Here is a 20378-nt window from a genome sequence, read left to right as displayed (position 1 = left end):
AGAAAACTCAAAAGACCTTGAAAATAAACCAAGGAAAATGATTCAACACTTGACCCTGGGAAATCTGATAATATGAAACCATAAAATAATGTTATTGAGTGGTTTCAAAAATAAATGATAATTATGAGAGCAGAATTTATGTACTGCACAACAAAAATAATGAACAGCAAAAACGTGAATCTACAAAGGCAAGGATCACCAAAGAAACAAAAAAGAGAACAACAAAGTAGGAGGGCAAATAAGTGAAAGACAAGAAAAGAAGCAAAAAACAATAACATTAAAAGAAAATGTGCTCATTATGCAAGCAAAACAAACTGAACTTGAAGACCAGATAGATGCACAGACCAACCTAAGGATATTTCCCAGAACAACAGGGCCAGACAAAAACCAAAACAAAACACAACATGAATGCCACAAAAAAGGAAATAATTGAAAAGAACTGACCCAAACTTCCAAAGAGAAAATGTCATTCCAATGAAAAGAGTTCACAGATTGCTGCTCCAAACTCCCCTAGGACTACAAACTTCAAGATCTGTTGACTTCAGTTTTTCAATCATGACCAACTCTTCATGACCCCATTTGGGGTTTTCTTGGCAAAGATACTAGAATGGTTTATCATTTCCTTTTCCAGCTCTTCTTACACATGAGGAAACTGAGGTAAAAAGAGTTTGCCCAGGGCCAGGGTAACAGAGTCACTAGATGTCTGAGGCTACATTTGAATTTAGGTCTTACTCACTCCAGTCCTGGCACTCTATCCACTGTACCACATAGTTGCCCAACTCTGAGAAATAGAGGTGAAGTGTAATAATTCAACTTAGAATCAATTAAGTTCTGCAAGGTATGAAGAGAAAAACTTCTAAATACAAAGGAAAGGGTACTTGCCTACTCCTCACCACAGGAGGAAAAGACAGAATGTGTTCTAAAAAGCAATGAAGTTCACAATGTAGTTCAGGGTGATTTATCCTGCAGATCTGATTTTAGAGATACAGAACAAAAGGAAGGCATTCAATAATGAAGAATTTTAAACATTTTTAGGAAGAAAACTAAAACTGATGAAAGTATTTGCTTCTCAAACATCCCAAATACACAGAAATACAAGAGTGAAAAAATTCAGCAGGCAAGGATAGTAATAGCAACATTCACATAAACACAACCAGTGAGACTCTTCTTCCTAAATGTATACAAGTACACAGGGCTGAAGGCAGACATCTGGTAGAGATAAACAGTGAAGTGGCAGGCAAGGGGCATGCTGGACAGAATCTGGCAATATCTTTGCGTGCAGTAGAATGCTTCTTTTGTGGGACTTATATTATTACAAGGTCCATATAAAAGGTTCATAGAAAGGAGTCAGAGATTGTACAGACAGGATCAAATCAAAGGCTAGCAATGAGAGGAAGTTGATCTCTGTAGTCACTGAAAGAGAAAAGCCTACTGGGGATAGGTGAGGAAGGGAAAAAGATAATAAATGGTGGGGAGAAAGGAAGGAGGTCTTACTTTGAAGGTGGGAGAATGCTCCTTTGGTTGGTAAAGATTGATGATCTTACACCAGATGATCTTACACCAGATGAGTTGTAATGATTTTGGTGTTTGAAAATCTACTTATCCTGGAAGGGGGGGGAGTCAGAATCCCTGGAGACAACTGGCACATGTTGTAGTAGAAGAACATGGACAAAGGGAGATTTCCAGGCAAATGTTGGAAAAAAAGGTCAAGAAACAAGTGATGGCTGTATGATCAGGGATGTGGTGGGGGAGGGGCCCTACCATGGGCCAGTGTTCTGACAGCTGCAATAATTAGCATTGTTATGGAAATGAGGCACAATAGAAAAGAGGAATAAACAGGGCAACCCTGCAAGACAGTGGCAGATAGTAGGAGAGGGGAAAGCCTAGAATGGAAACTGAAACTTTGATTACATAAAAATACAGAATACAAAGAAAAGAGACCAGATTATTACAGGAGGTATCAATTAGAGACTGAGAATCTAGAGTAAGCAGAAAGAGAGAATAGATAATGAAGAGAGTGAGAGAAATCTTTTTTTTTTTTAAAGTAGTCCAAAAGATGAAATTTTAAAACTAAGTAATGGTCTAAGTTGAAGGGGAGAGACATGACTAACTGAGGGAGAAAAAGTGGGGAAAGAAATATGTAGCCAAATAAAATCAAAAGAGAAAAAGGAACTAATAAACAAAACCCTAAAGGGAAAAGTGTACCAAATGAGAAGAAGGGATCTGGTGAGGGAAAGACAGCCAATGAGAACAGAACCACCTTTTAAAAAAAAAAGGCATTACAAGTAACTAAAAGAGCTATTACTATGTTTACAATATAAAAAAGAACTTGAAATTGAAAAGCTTCTGCCCAATTAGGATAAGAGGGGAAGCAGTAAAATGGAGGGGGGGAAAAAAAACCTTTGTTATCAAACTTCTCAGATAAGAGTTTGGTATCCAAGATATATATATATATACAATTATATATTAAGACTAATAGCCATTCCCTAATAGACAAATGCTCAAAGGATATGAACAAACTTCTCAAAAGAACCACAAAATAGTGACAGCTTGGAAATGCTCCAAATCACAAATAATAAGTAAAAAAGTAAATCAAAACAAAGCTGGAGTTTCACCTCACACTCTACAAGCAGGCAAAAATGACAAAAAATGATAACAGCTTATGTTGGAATGATTGTGGAAAGTTAGGCACACTAGTATGTTGTAGGAGGAGCTGTGAAATGAAATAACCATTTGGAAAGAAATTTGAAATTATGCAAATAAAGTAATTAAAATGTCCATACCCTTTGAACCAGACTCTTAATGGGCTTATACTACAGGGAAGCCATTGATAAGAAAAGTCCCAATAAAGTCCTAAATGTAACAGCTCTTTAGGTGATATCTAAGAACTGAAAACAAAGCAGATACCTATCAATTGGGGAATGGTTAAACAAATTGTGGTACATGAAAGTTATGGAATATCATTGTGCTGTAAGAAATGATGTGTATAACGAATATAAAGAAGCATGGAAAGAGGTATATGAACTGATGCAGAGTGAAGGAACAAGCAAAGAACACATACAGTAACCACAACAATGTAGATGGAAAGAATAACAACACATAAAAAAAAAGTTAAGATTAAACCCATATATCTACAAAGATCATACATGTGACCAGGGATACCAAGAATGCAGGGCTAGTTCAATATTAGGAAATCTATCAGTATAATTGATTAAAATCAATATCAAACAACAAAAATAATGATTATCTCAATAGATGCAGAAAGCTTTTGAAAAAATACAACACTCATTTCTATTAAAAATACTAGAAAACATGGGAATGAATAGAGCTTTCTTTAAAAAAGATAAGTAGAATTTACCTTAAAATTATAAGTAGTAATAAGTATTATTTGGCTTCAAATACTTTAAAGCTGTGGTAAGTCACTTACTCCCAATTGTCTATATTTTAGTATTGATTCTAAGGCAGAATTTAAAGATTAAAAAAAAAAGTGGTAAATCAATGGAATAGATTAGGTACACAATACACAACAGCAAATGACCTTAGTAATCTACTGTTTGATAAATACAAAGATCCAAATTTGGGAGACAAGTACTCACGATTTGACAAAAATTGCTGAGAAAACTGGAAAGCAGTGTGGCAGAAACTAGGTATAGACCATATCTCTCTCTGGAAACCAACATAAGGTTAAAATGGGTAGATGATTTAGACATAAAGGGTGATACCATAAGCAAAATAGGGGAGCATGGAATAGTTTATCTGGCAGATCTATGGATGGAGAAAGAATTTATGAACAAAAGATAGAAAGTATCACAGGAAATAAAATGGATCATTTTGATTGCATTAAATTTTAAAGGGTTTGCACAAATATAATTAATGCAACCAAGATTAGAAGGAAAAAACTTGAGAAAATTTGGGAAAAAAATTTCATAGCAAGTGTCTCTGATGAAGGTCTCATTTCTCAAATATATAGGGAACTGTGTTAAATTCATAAGGATATGAGTCATTCCCCACTTAAATGATCAAATGATATGAAATAGCATTTTTCAGATGAAGTAATTAAAGATATCAAGAATCATATAAAAATGCTCTAAATTACTATTAGAGAAACAGAAATTAAAATAACTCTGAGTTACCACCTCTAACCAATCAGATTGGCTAATTAATGACAGAAAAGGAAAATGACAAATCCTGAGAAACTGGAACACTAAAGCACTATTGGTGGACTTGTGAAATGGCTCAACCATTCTGGAGGGCAATTTGGAACTATGCCAAAATGGCTATAAAACTGTATATTTTAACCCAGCAATAATACTATTAGATCTGTATTTCAAAGAGATTAAAAATAATATTTTTTAAAAAGGAAAAAGATCTATATGTACAAATATATATATATGGTGGCAAAGATTTGATTATGAGGATGCTCATCAATTGTAGAAGGGCTGAACAAGTTGTGCTATAAGAAATGACAAGCATTAGAAACCTAGGAAGACTTAAAGGAACTAATACAAAGTGAAATAAACAGAACCAGAAGAACATTGTACATAGTAACAACAATGCTGTATAATGATCCACAGTGAATGACTTAATTATTCTCAGCAATACAGTGTATCCAAGACAATTCTGAAGGACTAAACACCGATAAAAACTATCCATCTCCAAAGAAAAAACTGATGAGGACAAGTCTGAATGCAGATTGAAGAACATATTTTTTTTACTTTCTATATTTTTCTTTTTTTTTTAATTATGTTTTCTTTCACAACATGGTTTATGTGGAAATATGTTTTGCATAATTGCACATGTATAACTATATCAAATTGCTTGCCCTCTAAAGAAGGGATGTGGAAGGGAGAAAGAAAATTTGGCACTAAAAATTAAAAAAAAAAACAAGTGTTAAAAAATATTTTCACATGTTATTGGGAAAAAATATTAAAAAAAAGAAAGAAGATGATCCTGGCCAGGAGTTTGACACTTGAGGCTTGGGGCACTGAGTCCAAGAAGCACAAAAGGTAGGAATTTACTCTCCTTAGCCTTACTTTGCACAGCTACATTTCCAAAAATTTAGAAACAATTATTGACTAAAATCTCTAGCCTCTGCAGACATCTAGTGGTGCCATGAAGTATGGCAGATGATTATGCCACTGTCAGCTGATCAAGTTACTGTCCCTTTCTGGGCCTCAGTTTCTTTATCTGTAAAATAAGGAAGTAAATTGGAGGATCTATATAATCCTTTTCCAGCTCTATATCATTTGGTACTAATTAAGCAAATAAGAATGTAAAGGAAATAACTAACTTCTTAAGGCATTTTAGAAAGCAAAAGCAAATGAATGCAAATGGCAAATTATTCTTAACTATTTTACAGAACATTTCAACCCGAGAAAGTCAATGTCGTATAGAAGAAATGGAATGCACAGAAGCAGCAGAAAATGTCTATTCAAGACTTGCCCCTACCGTTTATGTCATGATATCAGACAAATCACACAAACCTTTTTGAATGTCAAGTATCTTCAGCTATAACAGGAGGATTTCATCTGCCCTGCTTTACCTCACATGGTTGTTGTAGAGTTCAAATGAAATATGTCTATTAAAGCTCTTGGAAAACCATGAAGCACTATATAAATAAATAAAAGGTACAAAGTTCAAGCTATACATGAACTCAAAAGCAATAAAACTGAATATACTTAAAGAATCCATGATTCATAGTTTTCACTAATGGCCTTCTTCCTAATTAGAAGTAAGGAGAACGATTTTATGGTACTATGAAATAGGGCAGCAATATTACTTAGACATATATCCCAAGGATCTCAAAAACAGCTACAAGAGAATAGCAACAGTTGGGTTTTTTTTTTTTTTTGGGGGGGGGGGTTGGTGCTTGCAAAGCCCTAGAATTAAAATAAGTGCCCATTAATTGGAGAATAAAACAGATTGTGTAATGTGAATAATAGACTTTATTTTACCAAAATAAGTTATGAATGTGACATATTCAGAAAATGTGAAAAGATGTGATGCAGAATGAAATCAGAAAAAGCAGAATTGTTTATGTACGGACCTCAAGAAGAATGTAAGGGGAAACAACTTTGAAAGACTGGAACTCTGACCAAATCAGTAACCAATCATGACAACTTTAACAGATTGTCAATAAAACATTCCCTCCCCGCCCACCTACTAAAAGAAAGGCAATGAATGTAAAGTACTGAATCAGAAATGCATCCTTTATCCTTTTTTTATTTGCTTCACAATAGATATTTGTTATAAGGGGATTTCAATTTGAAGTGTGTAAATAGCAATACATATAGAAAAAAGAATTAATAACAATTTTTAAATGTACAAAAATCAAAAAGGAGTGATAAAGAAGACAGAGTAATTGTATTACTATTTTGATAATTTTGTGTGACAGCTATATCTCTAAAAAGCTCTACATAACAAAAGTTTAGTTTTTAATAAAATCCTTCAGCTTTTGTGTATTGAAATATTTCTATGAATTGATGGTTGTTAAGTTCAAAATAAAAAATTAAATTAAAAATATTACAGTAGGAATTACTTTTATTTTAAAATCTTACTCATGTAGTGTATTCCTCATTATAAATAATCAAAACAGCATTCAAAGAAAAAAATAATGATGCCTCACTTATATTTTTCATCTTCTAACAAAATGCACTTGGAGAAAACCATAATCAATTATAAAGTTAATCAAAATTGCAAATTTTACCTGAATTGGCAAACCTTTCAACTTTTCGGGCAAGTCTATTTTTTTCATGTTCAATTTGATTGATAATTGTTTCAAGGTCTGTTTTTATCACTAGTTCGTCAGTCAATCGTGCTTTTTCTTTATGGCATAAGTTTAATTCCTGAAAGTGACAAATATTAAATTAGGATTCCTAGAAGCACTTTAAAAACACATTTAAAAATAAAACCATCAGATACAGACACAATCATAATTATATAATACTATTCTACTGATGATCACTTTTCCTAAATAAAAAGTATAAAAAGTAACCTAAATTAATGTAATAGCTTTAGAATACTGAATGTGTACCTAAAGTCAACATTAATTTTTAATAAAAAGCTCTGCTAGGACAGATTTGTTTTAATCGACCCAACATAGATTAAAGAATCTTTCACAAATAACATAACAGAAAGACTCCCACCTTGGATTTTATCCCCTGGAAAGGAATTGCTTGGCTACTACTGCTACAGCTAGAGAACAAATTTATGCAGTTACAAGTTTATGATGACCATATTCAGCCTTATAAATCTCAAGGGTTTAGAGTATAGAATATTTTTAAGTCAACTAATCAAAATTCAAAGGGCAATGACAACTCTGATCTTACAACCCAAGTCAACATCAGGATATGATGAGGGCAATTTTGATTTGGTCAAAATTCACCTCAGAAACTACAAATTTAGAGATTATAATTTCAATAACTCAGAGAAAATTAGAAGTAGAAGGGATCTTAAAAATTACTTAGACCAAATGATCAAAGAATTAATTCAAACTATTGGCAATCATATAAAAATGCTCAAAAATCAATCATAGAGAAAAAATGCAAATGAAATAAACTCTGACCTTCCACCTCACACCCATCAGATTAGCAAAACTGAGAAAAAAGAAAATGACAGTTGTTGGAAAAGGTATAGAAAAACAAGTACATTAGTGCACTGATGGTGAAGTTGTGAGTTAGTACATCCTAGAAAATAATTTGGAACTATGTCCTAAAAATTACTAACTAAAATGCAGGTGTCATTATGTCAGGTATATCCCTTTACTAAATAAAAACTCCAGTGGGTTCCTATTGCCTCTACAAGCAAATACATAAGGCCATGTTTGGGATTCAAAACCCTTCATAACCTACCCACCTCCTACCTTTTCAGTCTTTACATCTTACTCCCCAACATTTATTCTTAGATCAGATACAACCCTCCCAGGTATTTCACAAACAAGACAATCCATCTCATGGATCTGAGCATTCTCTCTGGCTATCTTCCAGGTCTGGAACATTCTGGCTTCCTTTAAGTCTCAACAAAAATCCCACCTTCTAGAGGAAATCTTCCCCATGTCTCTTAATTCTCATGCCTTCTCTGTGTTAGAAATTTCCTATTGTCTGCGTGAGTCTACATGAGTCTGTGTGAGTTTGTGTCACCTTTTGGGTATGTAACTCTGAGTTTCATTAGGACATGACTGGATTTGAAGCAGAAGTGAAGGAGAGGTTAAAAGGTTCAGACAAGGAAGTGCTTGCTCTTTGACTCTGGTGACCCACCAAGAAAGCTGTTGCTGGAGGCCAGGTTGAGAGCGCCCACATGGGAACTAGATTAGGCTATATTACTCATCTTTCTACCCATTTATGATCTTTTACCTATCCAAGTGATTCTAATAAACTTCATTAATTTAAGGCCAGTCTCATCATTTTAATTATTACATATCTCCCTTTTGTATTTCTAGCAGTTAGCACAGTGCTTAGAAAATAGTAAGTGCTTAATAAATGTTTACTGATTGACTGCTTGATTAAGTATCTTTCTTTTAACTCTTACCTTCTAGCTTAGAATCAACATTAAGTAAAGGCTCCAAGGCAGAATAGCAGGAAGGCCTAGGCCAGGGTTGGAGAACCTATTCCCAGTTCAAGTCCCCAGAGGGCAAATTAAAGCTGTCAGTGAGCCCCCATTACTGGAAAGAGTTGAAGGAGAAAGTGCTTGCTTTGGATGGCTAGATAGAGGGGTGGGACATGCAAAAAATGTCCTCAGATGCTGGCAAGAGGGGGAACGGAATAACTCCTGGAGTGCTGGCTGTGCACATGTATCACAGCTTCACCAATGAAGGTTTAGGTAATTCGAGTCAAGTGACTTGCTCAGGGTCACAGGGCAGGGAAGCATCTGAGACCAGATTTGAACCCAGGTTTCTGCCTCTAGGCCTGGCTCTATCCACTGAGCCACTTAGTTGCCCAATTAAATACCTTTTAACCCAGAAAAACCACTACTAAGACCATAAACACCAAAAAGATCAAAGAAACAGAAAAAATCCATATATACAAAAATACTTAAAGCAGTTCTTTTTGTGTTGGAAATAGCTAAAAACTAAAGAAATGTCCATCAATTGTTAATGGCCAAACAAATTACAGTATATGAACATAAATAGAATACTATTGTGCTGTAAGAAATGATTTCAGGAAAATTGGAGACATTTGTATGAATTTGTATAGAGTGAAGTGAGCAAAACCAAAGGAACACTTTATACAATAACAGCACTGTGAAGACAAAGAATTTTGAAAGACTGAAAAACTGATTAATAAAACAACCAACTAGGATTCCTCAGGACCAGTGATAAAGTACCTGATGAGGTTGGATCAATTCACAATTCCACCAGCAATGCATTAATGTTCCAATTTTGCCACATCCCCTCCAACATTTATTACTTTCCTTTGCTGTCATCTTGGCCAATCTGCTAGGATTGAGGTGGTACCTCAGAGTTGCTTTGATTTTCATTTCTCTAATTTTAAGAGATTTGGAGCACTTTTTTATGTGCTTATTGATAGTTTTGATTTCTTTATCTTAAAACTGACTATTCATGTCCCTTGTCCATTTATCAATTGGGGAATGGTTTGATTTTTTTGTATGATTGACTTAGCTCTTTATAAATTTGAGAAATTAGACCTTTGTCAGAGGTTTTTGTTATAAAGATTTTTTTGCCAATTTGTTGTTTCCCTTCTAATTTTGGTTACATTGGTTTTGTATGTACAAAACCTTTTTACTTTAATGTAATAAAAATTATTAATTTTACATTTTGTAATATTTTCTATCTCTTGTTTGGTCTTAAATTCTTTTCTTTCCCATAGATCTGACAGGTGTACCATTCTATGTTCTCCTAATTTACTTATAATTTCCTTCTTTATATTTAAGTCATTTACCCATTCTGAATTTATCTTGGTATAGGATGTGAGATGTTGATCTATTCCTAATCTCTCCCATACTGTTTTCCAATTTTCCCAGCAGTTTTTGTCAAATAAGGGTTCTTGTCCCAAAAGCTGGGATCTTTGGGTTTATCATACACTATCTTGCTGAGGCCATTTACCCTAAGTCTATTCCACTGATCCTCCCTTCTGTCTCTTAGCCAGTAAGTAACATATTGTTTTGATGATTACTGCTTTATAGTGCAGTTTAAGATCTGGTACTGCTAGGCCCCCATCCTTCACATTTTTTTTCCATTAATTCCCTTGATATTCTTGATCTTTTGTTCTTCCAAATGAACTTTGTTATAAGTTTTTTCTAGTACAATACATTGCTTAAACCTACATGGAAACAGGACCAGTTGGCTGACAAAATCATTTAGAAGCAATTAGCATGAGACATATCCAGAAGCTTATTACCCTGGAAAGAAGCACTCGTTCTAGAGACTTAGGCTCAAATGCCAACTCTGATGCCACCTCTTTCTGATGTTGAACGAGTCACTTAATTTTCTTGAGCTTCAGTCTACTCATCTGTAAAATGAAGCTGCCCCATTATTACTACTGACCTCTTTGACTTTCTTTAAGTCCCAACCAAAATCTCATCTTCTACAGGAAGTCTTCACCAACCCTCATAATTCTAATGCTTCTATGGACCCCTTCCAGCTGTAGATTCCTAAGATCCTTTCTTTATAACATAGAGATACTCTCCACAAAGTAGGGTCAAGGGATGGAATTACTAGCAGCTGAACATACCAGGAGGTCAAGTGAGAAAGACTCACTCACTGGTCTTTGCACAAAGGATGGTCATCTCAAATGATCTGCTCCAAACTTGTTAATTACAAATTGATTATTTAAAAATTTACAATAAATAAAGCTGTTAAAAAATGAAATCGTAATAAAGTCTTCAAGTTTGTTCTCTAGTTTCTTTTTTCTTATCTCATCCTTCATAACATTAAACATTAAAAACACAAAGCAAGAAAAATTTACTAACTTCATTGAAAAATTATCATTTATAAATATGGACTTACCATTTTAAGATTTGCTATTGTTTCTTCAAGGGAATGCATTTCACAGTGAAGTCTTTTGATTTCTACCTGAGAATAAAAAATAGATAATAAATATCAGAAATTTATAGGGTATTAAATTTAGACCATGATGACAAAAAGCATGATTTTAATAAATAATTCATGCAGCCTCTCATCCAAGACCCTACCCAGACATTTAGACCAATACTTTCAACAAGGAGAGGCAAAGGCATTTTTTGGTAGTCAGCCTTGGATCAAGAAATCCCTTAGAGTTAACACTACAAAAAATAGAGGTCATCCTTCTCCTCCTTCTACTTAGATTCTAAATCTCTTGATCTCCTAGGAGTTTCCCACCAAAGTCTACATCCCAAAGTATGAAATGGAACACAATAATAGATTTTAAAAGACTGAAATTTTCCAGTTAAAGTTTAGTTGCTTTAATTTTTAGAAGAGCCATTTAAAAATTTTCTTCCTATTCCTTATTACCAATTCCCTCTTACTATGACTGAACCAGATTTTTTTATGTCATAATTTGGAGAATACAGGATTATATCCTAGGATATCATCACAAGTCTTTTTGAAATGCTTACTATCCCTAAAATACTAAGACTAAACAGTAGCAAATGTCAAAAGAATGTCAGGTTTTAAGGTTCTCTTTCTTGTCCATCTTAGAAATGTTCTTGGTTTTTCTACTCAGAGACAGATAGGAGATTATATGTACCTAGCAATTTCTCTAGGTCTCTGTCTCTATAAATTATAGTTGGGACTATCATTGTGGGAATTGTTTCTGTTTTGGGTCTCCTAAAGGTCACCAGCAAGCATTTTCTTTGTTGGGCAGCTGGGTCAGGGATGCTTCTTCACGAAAGAAGAAGCATTCCTCATTCAGATGAACTCTCTTTAGGCAGCCCTTCTTTTTCAAGGATAGATTACCCTTCCCACCAATAATAACCATGTAGCGCCAAGGTCAACATCTGGGTAGTATTAACCTATATTGAGAGGGTTTGGAGTAAGGGGAAGGGTTTTCTTTTATAGAAAGATCACCTACAGCCCATGTTCCTTTTTTTCCTGCTATTGACAACAAAGAGAATGGTCCCAAATCAACAAGGCTATATAAAATAGCTGAGCTGTTTCAAGACAATATGTGATCTGGATGAATAACTGGGGTGTGTCATGTTTAAGAAATATAGATAGTTCCCATCAGTTGTATAACATAATGACCTGTAGCTAGATATAGAAGCCTTGCTACTCTGCCTGGAGCTAAAGTCACAGCATTGTTTTGTTTTTGCTTCTCATATAAAGCTGGGTTCCACAGACTGAAAAAGTGAAATAAAAGCAACTTAAAATAAAGTAAAATACCCCAATTACTCAGTGGTCAGAATTCCAGCAATCTGAACCTTCTAAAAGATCAACTAATCTAGAAGTAAACTGAAAACACTATAATTTATTTCTCAAAAAGCCCATTTAACTTTACACCAACAAACAAAACATTTACTAATAAGTACAACCTATATGCAAAGTACTGCTCAGTTTAGAAGACTAAAAGACAAAAAAAGAGAGCTTAGATTGACTTGACCAAGCCATTTCTCTTCTAAAATATACATATGACTTTATTTTATATGAAATACATGTGATTGGATTTGTTTTTTTTTTTCAGTTCTACCCTAGGTTATAATTAAAGTAGTTACTAACTATATAAGTTGTGTAGTAAGGAAATTAGGAAATATGTTGATTAGGTATTGGTAAGATAAGAACTTTGAGAAATGGTCTCTAAGGATGCAGGCAAGGCAGAGTGCTGTTTGTGAAATCAGAATTTGGAAGGTGAGAAGCAAATTAAAATTCTGACAGTTGGTGACTAAGTGGAGGGAGTTACTCACTGGCTTCAGTTAGAGGGTCTCTCTCTGGCTTCTAGTGAAGACAGACATCTCAGACCATGCTCTTTGCTGTATATAGGAGAGAGAGAACTCTAAACCAACTGAAGAGGTTTTCATACCCTCTTTACCATGAGAATTCATCTTGGAGAAAGAAGTTGGCAGATCTGCTTTGGTGAAGAATGGTTTTGAGAAAAGAAAGATTGAAGGCCTGTTTGCCTAGACTCTGGCCCATCTCAGGTTTACCCTTTGGTCAGCCAGCCTTTCCCATATTGGGTTGCCTGACTTGGTTTTTACTTGGAGACATCTTTAATAATATTAAGCTAATTTTAATAAGGATTATAGGTAGATTGTAGTCAGAGAGCATTTGGGGTTTTTTTAGTAAATGCTAGGCAGATTCAGAGTAGCTGGAAGACAAAGAAGAGTTCGCCATGAGGGGAATGTAGACACACCACACACCTTGCCAAATCCTAACCCTGGATTATTTCTATGCTTTTGTGAGAGCTGGAGGAAGTCATGCAGCAGGCTGACAGGATCTACAATAAATGTATATCATCTTACTGCACCTGGGGCTTCCATGCAGCAAGGGAAACTTGTCACTTTTCCCACTTTGATTCTCTTTCCCCTTCCCCATAGAAGTTGCTCCAAACTATCTCTTCTTCCTCAACCTTCCAATAGCATCTCCTTTCCCAACCCCAAATCCCATCACAGATTTTACTGAATTTACCAATTGCTTTGAGTTCACTCATCTCAAATTTTCTTCATTTCAAAACCCTTTGGCATTATCCTCCCATCCTTTTCTCCTCCTTCATGTCACTCACTGATAATTAAATGGCCTTCCTCTTGCCAAAGCCAAAGTCTCTCCATGTGTTTATCCCCTTTCATAGTCCAGATTATCTCTTCAATCATCTACTATCAGCTTCAGTCTTTATCTACTAGTTCTTTCCCAACTGCCTACAAATATGCCCAAAACGCCATCCTTAAAAATATCTTTATGAGAAACTTCCATCCCTTTGAGTTGTTAATCAATAAATAAGCATTTCCTGAGGTTCTTCTCAGTTTATACTTCTGCTCTCCCTCAGCTAGACCCCTAGAAAAAACTGTCTCCCCTCCTGGCCTCTACTTGCTCTATACTCATTTGCTTCTCAACCCTTTGCAATCTTTTTTTGATGTCATTCAACTTAAAACTACTCTCTCCAAAGTTTTCAGTGATGTCTTAATTGCCAAATCTAATGATTCTTTTTTCAATTCCTGTCTTTCTTTACTTCCCTACAGAAGCTGATCACTCTCTCTCCTTCCTAGATACTAGGTTCTAGATTCCTAGATACTAGGTTCTTTTCTTCTCTGAGTTTTCATAAAGCTAGACTCATAGTTCTTACTCTATCTGAACATTCCTCAATCTCCATTGCTATCTCATTACCCAAATTATACTCTGTAATTGCAGGTATGCCTAATGAACTCTGCACTGGGCCTTCTCCCTTTTCTTCTTTTCTAGCTCTCTAAAATAAGATTTTGGCAAATAAAAGAATTGTCTTTGTAATTACAAAAATCTCTTATGCAGAACATCTCATTTCCTAACAATTCTATATAAATAAGACATGATTGTAATTTTTTAAATTATCATGGTTTTTATTACCTGAGCTTCCGTAAGTTGTTTATCTGTAGTCTCAAGAACTTCTTCTCTATGCCTTTCCATATGATGTGCTCTATGATCTATTTCATCCAATCTACGAAACAGTTTTTCATTTTTGCTATTTAAAGTAATAACCTCATTGGTTACAGTTTTCTTGCTGTCCAAAAGTTCTTGTATACGATTTTCCAGGTCTCTGTTTGTTTGCTGAAGGAAATCAATCTAAATGGAATTTATAATAATACATAAAATCTTTATTACATGTATCAAATCCCTAAGATACATTATTTTACATCATTCTGCATACTTTAAAAACTAAATAGGATTTATGAAATTAAAAACTATGCTGAAGAACTAATTTATATATAGTTTGATTCTAATTTAGTAAAAAAATATATGTAATAAATTTTTCAATGAAACAGATTGACAGGAAGAGGGACTGGATGAGCTTCTAATCAGCAATGAAACCTAAGGAAATAACTGAAAATTGCTATAACTATCATGTCACTTACCTCTCCATGGCTACCTGATCTGCTTAAGATTTAGTACCATCACTTTCTTATCTTCCCCTAGCACCTCTCCATACCCAAATGGGTGGTGGAGAAGCCAAAGAAGGGATATGTTCTTTTTATCATAATCTTTTCTAAACTAATTGAACACTCTACATTACAGAAACTCAGAAAATAATTAAAATAAAAACACATTAAATTCATTACCTGAATGTTCAAGTGAGTAATAAGCTTCTCATTACTTTGATTTCTGGACTCCAGAGAGAGAACATCATGGGAGCGACCACCATCAAGTGCAACTGAGAGCCGTTCTATTTCTAGATCTCTTAATTCAATCTGAGACATAATTTTCCATTATTTTAAAGTATTTATTCTTCAACTCAGAAGAGAATTATTAAAAAAAAAACATGTATTTGGATATATCCTGAATGCCAAATGCCCCCCAAAAACAATGTATGTCAAGTATTAATATACATTTGTTACCTAAAAATATACAATTACCAACAAAAACTATATTCAGAAGAATATGTATCAAACAATTCAGAAGATCAAAATAGTTCAAAAGAAATGTTTACTATATAATTTTAGTCCTTTCTTCTGACAATTCTCATTCTAATTCAGTATTTTTTCCTTTTTTTTTAAACTGCCATATTTGGAGAATTCTGCATGTAACAGAAACTGTTACTAAGGGAAAAAATTATCTATCACTAAAATTCAAGGACAAAAAAAGTGTGACTGAGGTAAATCCAATTCAACATTATATATTGAAAAAGGAAGTATCATTAAGTAAACTACTACTGATCAGGAGTCTATAGCTCAGAATTGGTTTTCCATCTCACTAAATACAGATATGAATTGGGGTAGTCAATCCTATCCAATAAGCATTTATCAAGTGCTCCCCATGTTCAAAGCACCGGAGACATAAAGACAGAATAAAAATAGTCCTTGCTCTCAAAGCAAAATGGAAATAGATACTTCACCCAGCAAAAGCTGATCAGTTTTTATTTGCAAAGTACTTTGAGAAGAGGAAATTATTAATTATGAATTGTGAAATATCAAAAAAGTAAATAATTAACTATTAATTTAATTTATTATTTCATATGTGATTTATAAATTATTAAACCTTTTGTAAAACTTTAATTACCTATAATGGTCTTTGCTTTTAATAACATCTTTTATCCAAATACTGCTTAGGTATTTTACAAACTCATATACATAATATATACTTCATTCCAAGAAATACAATCAAATACCTTCGTATAGAAAATGAAAACCAGGACAGTCAAATAAAATTCTAAGAGCATTATAGGAGGCTATAATTACCAAGGTCAGAAATAATCCTGAAGATACCAAACTGGTAGTCTATAAGTAACTGTTGTTCTTCCTAGACTTTGTAATTCTCAAAAACTTTATTTTATAACCACTAATTGATTTTGGGAAGGAAAAAATATAAGATTTTTAAAATGAGAGATTATTTAAAACAAAAATAGCTAAATTTAAAACTTTAAGGAAAAAAGATTCAAATTGTCAAATAAAATTTTTGTATAAAATTATACATACCCACTAATATTTTAATTAAATTTACCAAGATTGGATTAGATAATATCTAATTTATTGTTGTTGATATTATTACAAACAATATATAATGTTGCTTTATAAGTTTAAAATCTATGAAATGGAAAGAAGTCCCATAAATTCCAGCAACAGTACTATAATGCATAACTAAAATGTATTCACAAATAGGTACAGCATGCCCATCTCAGGCTCAATATTAAGCAATATTAAACCCTACCTGTTTGCAAGAATTTTCTAATTCATTTTCAGCAGATACTAACTTCTTCTGTAAATGGCACACTTCTTCTTGAAGCTCCAGGATTCTGAAACACATTGGTGAATAACTTATAAATATTTTTTTAAAAAACACAAAATACAAAAAATTTAAATTTTCTAAAACTTTCTGGCTGAAAAGTCTGTGATTCTCTGAAAGCAATTTTTAATAAATTTCCTAATCTGATAAAGCAAACTGAAGAGGATAAAAATGGAGAAATGAGGTAATTAACCAGATCATTAAATCAAGAATCCACAAGTGCCCAGAAAATGTTCTGATAAAACCTGTGTTTGGATTTTAATTATCTGAAGAACTGCCTCAACTATAATTCTTTATGTCTACTAAATATAAATATTTAATAAAAAAATCACACAAAAAGGGCCTGACCCACTTTTTCATTGCCTTTAGAAAACTTACAAGCTTTAAGTCCTTTTAATTTCCTGACTCTTAATAATATTTTCCAGAGACGCATCCTGGTACAGTGAATAGGACACGTGGCCTAAATCAAGAAAACTTCAGTATAGATTCTATCAGACACTTCCTACTGGGTGACTGACCCTGGACAAGTCACTTCCTCTCTTCTCTATACCTCAGTTTCTTTATCATGAGGAAACTGGTTTCTAAGGTCTCTTCCAGCTCAAACCTAGAATTCAAAATATCTTCCACTGCATTCTCTATGCTCACTTTCCCAATGAAGTCACTAAGTACATCAAGGTAAAATGTTCACATAGTTTGGAATTTGCCTATTTACTCTCAGATTTTTTAAAAACTAATATCAAAGACATTTATGTCAATTAGGTAGTAATTAGAAAACAGATATATAGACAATGGGGAAGGCCTCCAGTAGGTTGGGTAGATACTTTATCAACAAGGAGAATATCTGCAATCAGATTTGTTCTTATAATATTAGGTTCACTGGGGTGGTAAATGAGAACCAATTTATTAGCACTGTTAATTCAGAACTGGAAAAAAGTCATGAACTTAAATTCACAAATTAAAGTCCTCAATTTGAATATAAAATAAGGTGTGAGTTAGTGTATAAGGTACAACATAAAAAGTATACATGTTTTTGACTATATGAAAAGAAACAAAAAAGGGGTAGAGGGTTGTAGAATAAAGGAAGAAAAAAGGCCAAATTTTTCAGCCTCACACATATTTATATTTATAATACATTTTAAATATGTCAAGGTCATGACTAAGACAACAACAAAAAAAAATACAGAAAAACAGCACACAAAAATAGCACAATTCAATTACTAATAGTATTATGCTAAAATCATCACAGCAAAATCACCTCGATGATATCTAATCAATATCTTCATTAAATCTTTGTTTCCAGATTGGTATGAATGGGCACTAGGAGCACAATTAAGGTAAATGAAATGAAAAAGTTTTCCCCTTCATAGTGTGTGACCTGTCAAAGAGAAGTTTAACTGTAACTGTAATAATTGTTTCTATTAAGACCAGTTCAAAATTTATCCCTTTCTCTTAATCTTTTTTTTTTATTAGCTAGCTAACACTAAAATAAATTTCAAGCAACAAAGATTTTTCTAATAAGCAAGGGAAGATTACATCTGTCACTACTAGAGATGACAACTAAAGCTTCACATTAAAAAATTAGGGTACTAACACTTTATTAGGTTTAAGGCAAAAACATAAAATTATAAAATAGCTGTCCTGAGAAAAAGATTAACTACAAAATATATCATCATTTAAATGCCAAATTTCAACCAAAAAGTCTTTTCTATATACCTATTATCTGCTACTTGCAGAAGATCAGCAATATAGGGATCATTTGGCTGAGGAACTGGATAGGTACTGATTCCAGAGGGGGGTACAGGTTGGTCAATCTGCATGCGCTGACGCCTAAAAGGAATACTTCTCTTCTTGCCACCTAGAAAAACAAAAATGTTATTAAAAATTAAGGCAAAACACTCATACCATAGAACTATTTATATGCAGGAACATTTTGTTACAAAACATTTCTTGTCTACAGATTTAACCATATTCACGTTTTTACAAGAAAATAAGATTTCTGGTATCTTCTTTCACAATATAAGGAATATGAAAATATAGGTATTGCATGATGGCATTTGTATAACCTATATCATAATGCTTTTCTCCTTAGGGACAGATAAGATAGGCAGGGAGGGAAAGAATTTGGATCAGTTCATATAAGTCTTCCCAAGTTTTCTGTAACCATTCTCATCATCATTTCTTAAAGCACAAAACTATTTCACTTCAACCATATATCACAACTTGTTCAGTCACTCCAATTCTTTGCCACCACAAAAAGAGATACTATATTTTTGTTCAGATGGGTCCTTTTTTATTGTCGTTTTAAAGGCTTTAAAAACTAAACCAGGAAGTTTTATTTTATCTTAGAAGCTATCAGGAGCTACTAAAGATTACTGACACTACTTGGCATCTTCACTTAGGAAAAATTATTCTGGCAGCAATGTAGAGGATGGACTCAAAAAGACAAAATTGAGGAAAAAGATATTTATCAATTATCAGAAGGCTAGTGCAATAGTCTATGCAAGGAAAAAAATAGTCTAGGTAAAAGGACATGAGAACTTGGACTACAATCATCTCATACCCACCAACCAAGCAAAGTTGGTACAAAATAAACATACTTATTGTTAAAGGGACTTTGGAAAGAAAGGGAAATTCACTGCTGGAGGAGCAATGAATTGGTTTGACTCTTCCAGTAAACATTTTAGAACTCTGCAAAGAAAAGTTACTACATTATTCATAATTTCTCTCCCAGAAAGTCCACTACTGGGGCTATATTCTATATATCCTCAAAACATTAAAGGAAAGAAAAGATTTATATGTACAAAAATGTGCGCAGCAACATAATTTGTAGCAACAAAAATCTGGAAACAAAATACCGCCAAATAGGAAATGTCTAAATTTATTTCACAATAAGGAGTGCTGACTATAAAGGAGTCAAGGAAGATTCATAGAAGTCAAGGAAGATTCATAGGAATGATACACAATTAAGAAAGCAGAGCCAAAAAAAAGATATACATTATGCCTACAGCAAATTAAATATAAAGATAAAATATAGCTCTGTTTTATTAACTGATTGAATGGCTGACAAACAATTGGATAGGAATAGATATCTATTTTTCAATTAGAAGACAGAGACAGATTGTGGTATGTAGATATAATGGAACATTAGTGAGTTGTAAGAAATGATAAATGATAAATAAAAAGAAACATCAAAAGATTTACATAATCTGATACAGAGTATAAAGTTAAGTAGTGCCAAGAAAACAATATGTACAATAAATACAACATTCTAAATTGGAAGAATAAGCACAAAAACTGATCATGTTGCAAAATTACAAACAAGGACTGACCATGTGGTGTGATGGGAATATGATTGGAGATGTTGACTTTAAATGATCACCCTATTGCAAATTAATATGGAAATAAATTTTGAACAATGATACATGTAAAACAAACTGAAATTGCTCATAGGCTCCTGGGGGGTTGGCGGGGGAGAAAGGAAAGGAGGGAAAGAACATGAATTGTGTAACCATGGAAAAATATTCTAATTTAATTAATTAAATTT

The 20378-nt window shown here is 33.4% G+C and overlaps 1 protein-coding gene across 2 annotated transcripts in view; it reads right to left on the bottom strand.

Annotated features, from left to right (window-relative positions):
- CEP135 (centrosomal protein 135) overlaps positions 1-20378 on the bottom strand; it is a 115121-nt gene that overhangs the window by 73757 nt on the left and 20986 nt on the right. For both annotated transcript variants that reach the window (XM_007496426.3, XM_007496427.3), the window contains 6 exons: positions 18548-18689; positions 16760-16844; positions 15175-15303; positions 14465-14680; positions 10964-11029; positions 6707-6845 (listed from right to left, as the gene is read on the bottom strand). In XM_007496426.3, coding sequence (XP_007496488.2) covers positions 6707-6845; positions 10964-11029; positions 14465-14680; positions 15175-15303; positions 16760-16844; positions 18548-18689 — 777 coding nt within the window. The remainder of the gene's footprint in view (positions 1-6706; positions 6846-10963; positions 11030-14464; positions 14681-15174; positions 15304-16759; positions 16845-18547; positions 18690-20378) is intronic.

Source organism: Monodelphis domestica, chromosome 6 (assembly GCF_027887165.1).
Source record: "Monodelphis domestica isolate mMonDom1 chromosome 6, mMonDom1.pri, whole genome shotgun sequence".
NCBI classification, from domain to species: Eukaryota; Metazoa; Chordata; class Mammalia; order Didelphimorphia; family Didelphidae; genus Monodelphis; species Monodelphis domestica.
Note: the sequence above shows the minus strand (reverse complement) of the source record. Positions and strands in the feature narration are given on the sequence as shown.